This window comes from Podarcis liolepis (genome assembly GCF_965112155.1).
Source record: "Podarcis liolepis genome assembly, chromosome: 10".
Lineage (NCBI taxonomy): Eukaryota > Metazoa > Chordata > Lepidosauria > Squamata > Lacertidae > Podarcis > Podarcis liolepis.
In genome coordinates this window covers 63,525,175-63,536,286 of record NC_139562.1, presented here as the reverse complement: position 1 = coordinate 63,536,286, position 11,112 = coordinate 63,525,175, and the positions used below count along the sequence as shown (strand labels likewise).

General features: G+C 49.1%; 1 protein-coding gene across 1 annotated transcript in view; it reads left to right on the top strand.

Annotated features, from left to right (window-relative positions):
- The first annotated feature begins 1,928 nt into the window (after positions 1–1,928).
- Positions 1,929–11,112, top strand: part of MAPK11 (mitogen-activated protein kinase 11) — a 49,672-nt gene continuing 40,488 nt past the window's right edge. Inside the window, exon 1 of the mRNA XM_083463745.1 lies at positions 1,929–2,191. Coding sequence (XP_083319871.1) covers positions 2,079–2,191 — 113 coding nt within the window. The 5' untranslated portion in view covers positions 1,929–2,078. The remainder of the gene's footprint in view (positions 2,192–11,112) is intronic.

Below are 11,112 nucleotides of genomic sequence, written 5' to 3'. Positions count from 1 at the left end.
GCAGAACAGGGCTGGGGGACCTCCAGATGTTGTCAAAGACTCCAGCCCCCAAGAGCCCCAGCCAGTGGGGCCAATGGTAACAGGTGATGGGTGTTACAGGATAGTATGAAACTCTCAGCGTCGTGAGTTTGAGCGCCACGTTGGGCAAAGATTCCTGCACCGCAGGGAAACCAAAATGCTTGTTTACAAAGCTATTGTACTACCAACCTTGCTGTACGCTTATGAAACATGGACCACTTATAAACGGCATCTCCAACTCCTCGAAAGATTCCATCCACGGTGTCTCTGGAAAATTTTACCCTCACTTGGGAAGACAGGCAAACTAATGCCAGTGTTCTAGAAAAAGCAAAGATCCCCAGTTTAGAAGCAATGATTCTTCAACATCAACTTAGCTGAACTGGTCATGTTGTTCAGATCCCTGATTATCATCTTCCAAAGCAACTACTCTATTCCAAACTTAAAAATGGAAAGTGTAATGCTGGTGGTCAACAAAAGAGGTTTAAAGACTCTCTCAATGCAAATCTTTAAAAAACTGTACTGGGAAACACTGGCCTGCAAGTGCTCCAATTGGAGATCAGCCTTCACCAAAGGTGCCATGGGCTTTGAAGACGCTCAAACTCAGGACGAAAGAGAGAAATGCGCTAAGAGGAAGGCACGCTTGGCAAATCCTCACCGTGATCAACTCCCGGAAACCTATGTCCCCACTGTGTAAGGACGTGTGGATCCAGAACTGGCCTCCACAGTCACTTACAGACTCACTGTTAAAACGGTGTTTATGGAAGACAATCTTACTTGGCTACGAGGGATCGCCAAAGAAGAAGAAGGAACTATATGACCCTGCTGCAGGGCCAGATTTAGGTTTGATGAGGCCCTAAGCTACTGAAGGTAATAGGGCCCTTTATATGTCCAACTGTCCTTTGTCCATAGCTGTCAACTTTTCCCTTTTCTTGCAAAGAATCCTATTCAAAATAAGGGAATTTCCCTTAAAAAAGGGAAATGTTGACAGCTATGCCTTTGTCAACAACAAATTGTTGCTGTTTTTTGTGTTGAATATATGCTATGTGGTAACATATGGACCGAATAGGTATCTAAAGCCATTTGCACATAACAAAATATGTATTTTATCAAAGTAATTGTTGAAAAGTCCATGCAGAATGCAAAGTCCATGCAGAATGCAGGCACCCTATACAGTAGTACCTCAGGTTACATACGCTTCAGTTTACAGACTCCGCTAACCCAGAAATAGTGCTTCAGATTAAGAATTTGGCTTCAGGTTAAGAACAGAAATCAGGCTCCGGCGGTGCGGCAGCAGCAGGAGGCCCCATTAGCTAAAGTGGTCTTCAGGTTAAGAACAGTTTCAGGTTAAGAACGGACCTCCGGAATGAATTAGGTACTTAACCCGAGGTACCACTGTATATAAAAATAAGCAAACCAGTGGTATTTTAGGGAGCAGGCTAGCAGGCGGGGCCCATTACTTACATCATAGGAGCCTACGCAACACAAAACACTGTTGCTGTATGTAGGCTTTATTTTATTTGCTTTTCATCTTCTATTTTGGAAATGTACACCCATTTTTTTTCCTTTAATTTTTTTTGGGGGGCCCCAAGAGAGTGGGTCCCTAAGCTATAGCTTGTTTAGCTTATGCATAAATTCGGCACTGTATATGACTCTGCGGGTTCCTTCCAAGAGGTTCCAGTCGCAGCACTACCTGGCGGTCCACCTGGGGCTTCCTGGCCTAAGGCGCGCCAGCACATCTACTTTAATGGCCGGAGTTCCCTTCCACCAACCTTTAGTTACAATGCTAGGGGCCGGCAGCTCGTTCTGATCAGCCGGGAGCCCCTTTTTCGAGGGGAGATCCCGCCCCTCGGCTCCTTCTCCCTTTCCCTCGACTTCATTCACCCTGTCCCTCCTCCTCCTCCCTTTTCCCCTCCCCCTAACCGCCTCCTCCCTGCCGGCGGTGGCTTCCTGGCTGGCTGGCTAGCTGGCTCTGCAACTTCCAGCTGGAGCTGCCTGGCTGGGTCTCCGCCTCTGCCTCTGCCGCTGCTTGTGCTGCCGGCGCTACTGCCGGCTGGGGGAAAATGTCCGAGCGAGGCGGCTTCTACAAGCAGGAGCTGAACAAGACGGTGTGGGAGGTGCCCCAGCGCTACCAGCACCTGACCCCGGTGGGCTCGGGGGCGTACGGCTCCGTATGGTAGGTGGAGGCTGCTCCGGAAAGGGGGGGGGTGCTTTGCTGCGCATAATCAGCAGCAGCAGAAGGTGTGCGGTGAGCCCCGGGCAAAAAGGCTCCGCTCCAGCCGTGCAAAAGGTTTTTTTCCTCGCTGGAGCTGCGGGAAGCAAACAATGCCAGCGAGCAGCTGGGCGCTGGAGCCGCTAGGCCTGCCTGGTGCATGGAAAGCCAGCGCGCACAATGGGTGCGCCCCTAGACAAGGCGTCCCCGGGATCTGCATGCGTCCAGGGTTTTGTGTTTTTTGCGGGGGGGGGCGACACCTGCGCGTATTATACGCACAGACAGGTTCTACGCAGCTGCCCTAGTTAAGCCCCCCCTCCCGGATGTATGGGCGAAAGCCAGCCACCCTAGGCTTGTATACCCACCGGGTAGGTGGGTGCGGAGACCACCTGGGATGTTAGGTACACGTACGGGAAGGTACGCTGGGAGGCAGGTGCGATCCCGCCCCTGGTTCGAAAGCAGGTGCACAGGTGATGGATTGACATGTGTGCCTTAGTAGGCCAGGCGAAGGGGGTGGACGTTGGGTGTGCATACAGGAAAATGTGCATATGCAATGTACAAACCGATCATATTTCACCCAGGATAATAATTTTGGGGTAGAGAACAAGAGATTCAAGGTGGGTTAGGTGCTCTGAACAGGAGCGCGTCCATAGGTGTACACACACACACACACACACACATACACACACACACCCCTATATAGAATAGTAAGAAAATGCTTCTTTTTTGTCTTGTGTTTTGTGTGTGCAAAGCCTGAGTGCGTATTTGCAGACAGCTGCGTGCAAGGTGCATAGTATAACAATAGGTAGGACCCCTTCCCATGGAGTGCATGTGTGCGTTGACCTATAGCCCTGTGCTGTGTGTCACGGGTGGGGGTGGGCTGTGCTCATTTTCCTGCCTTTTCCCTGCCCCCACCGGGAGTTCGGAGAACACACAGAGAGAGGCAAAGCTGAGCTGCGCTCTCACAATGCCATTCAGCCTGGAATTCCTCGTGGGTTGCTAAGGGTAACCCTGGGCCATGCCAGCCATTGAAAGAGGTTTCCCCAGACTATTTTTAAGACCTCCTCCTCCACCTCCTCACCACCGAACGGTGCTACTGAATGGGACTGTGGCAGGGCAGTGCTTTTATTCGCACAGCCATTGTGGTCAAGTCCTAAGTGTGCTTTTAGGAACTGGGAGCAGCGCATGAAAATACAGACTGATTTCCCCTCCGGATGAGTGAAATATTAGACCCGGTTCTCTGCCACCACCTTTGAGTAGCTTAAAAGCATTGCATGGCAGCTTAAGATAACCTTCCTCTGAAACGGTGTTTCCCAAACTTGAGTCTCAAGCTGCTTTCAGACAACACTTCCCATCATCCCTGACTACTGGCCCTGCTAGCTATGGATGATGGGTGTTGTAGTCTGAAAACAGTTTGAGAAACTCTGAAATATTTTTATCCTTTTTCCAGTCACTCATGACATTGCATGCAACATTGGGGGTGGGGGCTGGCCTTGTGTTGGCTCTGTTGTGCAAGCCAGAAGCATTGATTTAGCAATAGTTATGATGTTAGCTGTCACTTGTTTATGGCATGGCCGGAAGCAACCAATGTTGTGGAAACTAGGCAGCGTCTAGTGAGTGCCTGGGTGAGTGATCAGTACTCACCATGAGTCCATCTAGTTCAGTATTGTCTTCACTGACTGGCAGCAGTTATCCAGGTTTCAGGCAGGTTTCTCTCCCAATTATATGTGGAGATGCTGGGGGCGCAGGTGGCGCTGTGGGTTAAACCACAGAGCCTAGGGCTTGCCAATCAGAAGGTCGGCAGTTCGAAACCCCACAAGAGGGTGAGCTCCCGTTGCTCGGTCCCTGCTCCTGCCAACCTAGCAGTTCGAAAGCATGTCAAAGTGCAAGTAGATAAATAGGCACCACTCCAGCAGGAAGGTAAATGGCGTTTCCGTGCGCTGCTCTGGTTCTCCAGAAGCGGCTTAGTCATGTTGGCCACATGACCCGGAAGTTGTACGCCGGCTCCCTTGGCCAGTAAAGCGAGATGAGCGCCGCAACCCCAGAGTCGGCCACGACTGGACCTAATGGTCAGGGGTCCCTTTACCTTTACCTATGCTGGGAATTGAAGTTGGGAACTTCTGCAGCTAAGCTCTACCACTGAGCTATGGCCATTCCCTAAAAAAAGAATCCTATGTATAGTCCATAGAGGAAAAGGATGTGTGGAGAACAGAAATGCAATAAAGACAATATATAAATGCTGTCTTCTTCTTTGGCGATCACTCGTAGCCAAGTTAGATCGTCTTCCATAAACATGGTTTTAACAATGACTCTGTAAGTCACCGTGGAGGCCAATTCTAGATCCACACGTCCTTCCACAGTGGGGACATTGGTTTCCGGGCGGGAGTTGATCACGGTGTGGATTTGCCAAGTGTTCCTTCCTCCTAGCATGTTTCTCCCTTGCGTCCTGAGTTCAAGTGTCTTCAAAGCCCATGATACCTTTGGTAAAGGCTGTTCTCCAACTGGAGCGCTCGCAGGCCAGTGTTTCCCAGTTGTCAGTGTTTATACTACATTTTTTAAGATTTGCCTTGAGACAGTCTTTAAACCTCTTTAAATACTGTAAGGTTTTCATTGCGACCTCCTGCTTTTGTGTGGTCAGTAGAAAGCAGAGAATGGGAGTGAATTGACCGTTTCCATAATGGAGGGAAGTAAGCACTGGTGTTTCCCCAAAGATGTGCTGGGACTGCTGCTGTTTTGCTTCTTCATGAACCATTTGGAGCAGTGAAGTGTGTGGATAATGCCAGTTACGATGCCATAAGGGTGAAACCCGAAGCTGCCTATGGGGAAAAAACAGCCAAAGGATCTGTCCAAACTTTGCGATTTGACAGCAAAAACGGCAAAGAGGATAGTCAGGTAACAAAGGGCCCGAAACACTGAGTCATAAACAATTTGCAGCGTTACCTGTGTACCCTGACGGGGTCCTGTGAGTGTACAGGAAATGCGCCTTGAGGTTTTTGTAAACACCTCACCAGAGGCATCAACTCAGCGTGCAGTGATAGGAAATACTCTTGCATTTCCAATTTCTTGGAAAAGGCCTGAAAGTAAAGTGCCAGTCTCATAATGCTTTTATGTAAGTCTTTGCTTTGGCCACATTAGGAATATGTGAGCAGCGTAGGAGCGGGGCCGTCTTAAGCATATCTGGCGCCGTGGTGCAAAGATCTCTCCAGCACACACACACACACACACACACACACACACACACCCTGTTTCCCAGAGTTGTCAACCTTTTCCCAAGCCTCTGCAGGGATCGCTCTCCTCCTGCGGAGGCTTGGGAGGCAAGCTGCATGCCTGCCAGCCATATGGTTGGCAGGGCGCAGCTGGCAGGCCTGCAGGGAAAGGGGAGGCCGCCGGCAAAGCCGCGCAGCTCCCCCATTCACTGGGGCACCCCGAGAGGCTGGCGCCCTGGCGCAACACACCACTAAACCCAATGGGAAAGACAGCTCTGCGTAGGAGCCAACTCCAGGGGGCTGTAGGTGCTTGGACACCCACAATAATATCATTGGGGGGGCACACACAAAGTCAAAGAAAGGCAGGCAGCCTCTGCGGCGCTGCCTCTGAAAGAGAAGCAGTTCCGCTCTGCCCTCCTCAGCCATCAAGCGAGTCACCTTTGGGGGGGGGTGGCTTGGAGAAGGAAACAGGGTCTCTCTGCCCCCGAGTCTAAGCACCTCCCCGCCCCAGAAGTGGAAAGAAGCAGAAGCCCAGCAAAGGAAGAATGGATACAAAACCATATGGAATATGCAGAAATGGCCAAACTTGCCGGAAGAATAAGAAATCAAGATAACAAACTTTTTATAAAAGAATGGAACTGGTTTATGAATATTTACAGATAAATTGCAAACAGATAAAAAACATTTAGCAGGATTCTTGTAATAAACTGCAGTTTAACAAGAGTATGTATTTACAGTAGATAATTAAATGAGCAAGTTAAATGAATTTGGATATGCGGAAGATATTAAAAAATAATGAGGGGGAAGGAAGTCAAATTTTTAAATGTTAAATTGATTGTAAAACTACTGAAAATGTATACATTTGAAAAGTAAAAATAAAAAACGAAGAAAAAAGAGAAGGGTGTCTCACTGGATGTGGAAAGGAGGAGGAAGAGGAGCCATCCCCGCAACTCGGATGTGCAACATCACACACAAACACACACCTACAGGCGTGTGCGTGTGACATCACACGTCCATGTTACGGCGGGTGGGTACCATGTTACCTGAGGGTGAGATGGCTCCCCTGGTGAGGAACAGTGCAACATCTTGCAGCAATGGGAAACCTACAGGAAAGAACAAATACTTCTATTTGGAGTTTGGAGATCTTTTCCCCGTGAGGAGAGTTGGAAGGATCTGAAGCTTTTTAGTCTACAAAATACAGGATTTTTTTATAACTATTAAGAACAATATGGAGAAAGTGGTTAAAGACCAACTTTCCCCTCTTATAGGTTGAGCAGCAATAGGCTCAGAACAGCCAAAAATGAAGTGCTATTTCAGAAGATGCAATATCAATTTATGGAACCCAGGGTGCCACAGGATGGTACTGGCTGCTAGCTAAAACAGCTTTGAAAGGAGAACAGAGAAATTCAAGAGGATAGTTATATCAGCAGTTCTGTGTCCTGAATAGCTCATTGGGAATGTCCATGTTCAGAGGCCGTATACTAGAAGCTGGGCTTACAAGGAGAACAAATGTTGTCTTCAAGGCCTACTTGCGGGTTTCCCAGAGGCATTTGCTAACCGCTGCTGGAAATAAGGTGCAAGCTAGATGAACCAGATGGTCTGATTGAACGGGCCTCTTCTTATGTTCTTAAGTTCTTATTTGGCTTTTGTAAGGATTACCGAGCAGTGATTTGAGTACTCAAAATGTATTATGTAAATGCCAAATGTTTTCAATGGCTGGGGTTGCTACTCGAGTGAACACAATCATTGTGTGGCGATTTTTGCTGGGACTTCATGGTGTGATGCTGGTGGAACTGGGAAGCTCTCAGTTAGCCTCTTTTGTCTGCCTTAAAGCACGAGGCTTGCTCAAACTACGATGCCACAGGTGTCCAGGACGTGTTAAAGAACTCATTCGCATGAGATTGCTGTTGTGTGATGGGTAAAAACAACACCATCTGAATCCACTCAGTGTGCTTCAAGCAAAGGTATAATTTGGTCATGTGGTTTAGAGGGTGCAGAAGGTTGAAAGCCCTGGCTGTGGGATATGATGTGGTGGAAAAGCCCAGAATTCATTGTGTTGGCATGTGCATGCATTCGGTTTCTTGTGTGTTGCAGACAAAAGCAGTATTTTAGTGTCTCTGTTTTCACACGCTCGGTGTGTCAGTGCTACGGCAGGGAACATATTGTGCCTCAGCTGTCTAAACAGTGACTGCTGATAAGACCAGAGAGATGTTTCTTCAGACTGTTGGAACCACGAAAGCTCATGATGGTGACCAAAGAAGGCTAATAATAATCTTGCACTTGAGAATGCCTGGCCTAGAAATGTTGGGTGCCTTTTCATATACATGCCTCAGAAGCTTCACAGTTCAGCCCTGAGCATCCACAAATAAAAAGGGAATGTCACAGAGCAGCATTTGGGGAAAGACTTTTGTGCAACATCCTCTAACGGAGGGAGTAGACTGGTCCAGACTAGTTACTGACAGACTGACTATAAAATAAGTAAATAAAGTGGTACCTCGGGTTAAGTACTTAATTCGTTCTGGAGGTCCATACTTAACCTGAAACTGTTCTTAACCTGAGGCACCACTTTAGCTAATAGGGCCTCCTGCTGCTGCCACACCGCCGGAGCACGATTTCTGTTCTCATCCTGAAGCAAAGTTCTTAACCTGAAGCACTATTTCTGGGTTAGCAGAGCCTGTAACCTGAAGCGTATGTAACCTGAAGTGTATGTAACCTGAAGCGTATGTAACCCGAGGTACCACTGTAATGAAAAAAGGGAGTATATACTGATTAAGACAGTTTTGTATGCTTGAAGGAAGTGGCCATCTATTTATTTATTTATTTATCTTCAATATCATACTTGTATTCATTATTTATTTATTTACTTATTTATTAAATTTGTATATTGCCCTCCATCCCTCACAGGGAGGCTCACAACATAAAAATACAAAAGGAGAACACAAAATACGTAATAAAACAAGAACAAACCAACAAGTCCCCGCTCCCACAGGCCACAGAAGGTTAATCAGCCAAAGGCCTGGTTTTATAGAGAAACATTTTTGCCTGGTGCCTAAAGATATGTAATGAAGGCACCAGGCGAGCTTCCCTGGGGAGAGCATTCCACAGACAGGGAGCCACAACAGAAAAGGCCTGATCTCATGTTGTTGCCCTCTGGACTCTCGTGGAGGAGGGCACATGAAAAAGGGCCTGATGGTTGAAGGGTCCTGGTCAGGAGCGGCATTCCTTAAAGTATTGCCATGGAACCCAAGATGTGGGTCTCAGGAGGTCTCCCATCCAGGCACTGACCGGACTCAGACCTGCTTAGCTTCCAGCAGACTTGGTGGCCTCATGTGCCTTCTGGCCACATGTTAAGAATAGCTGCCTTATTCTGAGTCGGTCCATTGGCTTGTCTTCCTTGGTAATGTCTGTGCACTGGCTGTGGCTCACCAAGGTTTCAGACAGAAGCGTTCCCCAGCCCTGCCTAGGATTGATGGGGACTGAGCCTGAGACCTTCTGCATGTAGAGCTCTGCAGCCTGACCCCTTACATTGCTCACATGCCAATTCCTTAGAAGAAAAGGTGATCTCATGGTGACCACAAAATTTCCTTATCATATCTGCTTAGCCTCAAGATTATTGTGGAGGTAAAAGCTTGCATGATTTGCAATATTTGATAAGTCACAAGGATACATAGGCGCCAACTCCATGGGGCCTGAGGGGGCCCGAGCCCCCTTAAAAATTCGTTTGGGGGGGCTCCACCCCCCCAATAATCTCGGGCGCCCCTCCAGCAGAACGCCGCTGCCGCCCCTCCCCCAGCCCAAAATGCACAGGGTCGGGCTGCATGCCTCCTGCCCTCCCTCCCGAGCAAAAGCTCCACCCAATTTCCTTCGGAGCTGATTAATAGGCGCAGCACGCTCTCCCCTATTCACTCACGAGGAGGCGGCGCCACTTTATCTGCATATTCATGAGCTTATTTATTATTCATGAGCTTTCGTGGGCTTTTTGGCCACGTGATTCCATTTCGCGCGGAATTCGGGCTGCGTCCGGCGCTGTGAGCAGGAAAGGGGGAGCGGTGAAGAAAAGCGGCAGAGATGGCGGTGAGTAGGCGCTGGACTCGGGGGCTGCACACGACTGCATTGCGGGGGGTTGGGCTAGATGACCTTCCAACTGATTCTATGGTTCTCCCGGTTGACGCTGATAAGAGTTTCCTTCCCCCCATCTGAGACCTCCCTCGGGCCTTTTGTCTTCTTCCCATTGTGGCCGGCCTGGGGTGCTGCGGAGGAATCTTACTAAAAGAACCACCCATTTGCTTGGGAGGGTGTTTGTAAGCTGACGGCGTCTGCACCCCAACTATGTTCTGTGGTGGAGGGAGGGAAGGAAGTGGACTTTTTGTCAAACGCCAGCCTGCAAAATACCCCCACCCCACGCACGAGCCCAGTCCTCGCTTGGAAGGGGCGAATCTGTGTCCCGGCTGCACCACTTCAGAACGCAGGGGCAATTTGCGTGTGGAATTAAGTTTCCTTTCAAAATCTATTCCCTGCGTGTAAACAAGCCTCCTCCCCACCTGCTCCCTCGCCAGCCAGCCAGCCAGCCGCGTGCCCTAGCCGGAGAGCCCCGGCCGTCCCCGTCGCGCAATCGGCTGGATCTCCCTTCAGCAGGCCGTGCTCACAACTCGGCCCAGGGACCCCCCAGCAGCGGATCTCCGGCCCAGCTTAAGAATCCGGCAACAAGCCCCCTCCTCCCCAATCGCTCCGCCGAAATACGCTCCAAAACCCCCCAGATAGGCCGCCGGCCGCCAAGTCTCGTGGCGCCCTGAGCGAGGGTCTCTCCCCAACACCGCCACCTTGAACTGCATTCTCCCGGCTACCCGAGCGAACCAGCGGCAGGACCCCGGTATGGGCCCCCCCAATATTTTTTATAAGTCGGCGCCCCTGCAAGGATACATCAGTTGGACAATACCATGGGAGAAGTGGTTTGCACTCTTAGTAATGGGAAATAACTGTGTGTGTGTGTGTGTGTGTGTGTGTGTGTGTGTTTACAGCCGGCCTCTCTTGTCAACACATTGACTTCTTCCCTGTAGCAATGCCAGTGATTTTGCAGAGTCATTGTGTGAATCAGAAATGAAATTTAGTTTCTGAGAAGCCAAAGTAGCCTTGTGTCGAATTATTTGCAGGACTGTTTTAAGAGCTTATTGATAACATCTTTCTGAGGAAAGCTGCTGCTTTCTGCTGCTCGCTGTCTGCTGCAGGTTATTTGGTTCCCTGGCTTGCTTCCCTCTCGCTTGCTCCCATGATTTCCCCTTTGTGTTTGTGTAAGTGATGCGGCTGTTGGCAAACAGGGTAACGGGAGTGTTGACTTAAGGGAGGAGAACAATGATCTCATTGGAAACAATGCTGATTTGGGGGTGAGAAACAGTCTGTGATTCTCAGGGGGGGTCACCATCCTTTTTCATAGCAAGAGTTATATTCTGCCATACAAAACTGCAGAAATGAATGATAAATCTTGGCTCAATTATTATTTTAGCCCTGTGCTGTTTGAGTTTTCCAGAATTATTCCTGTTGTCTGAAAGCGAAATGTTCAATTCTAAAGACCTTTGACAGGCAATAAGGAACAATTGGGAGCAAACTTTAAACTCCATCTTTTCCTGATGTCAGGTGTGGGGCTTTTGGGTGTGGGGCGAACTGGTTCATGCACCAACTCTG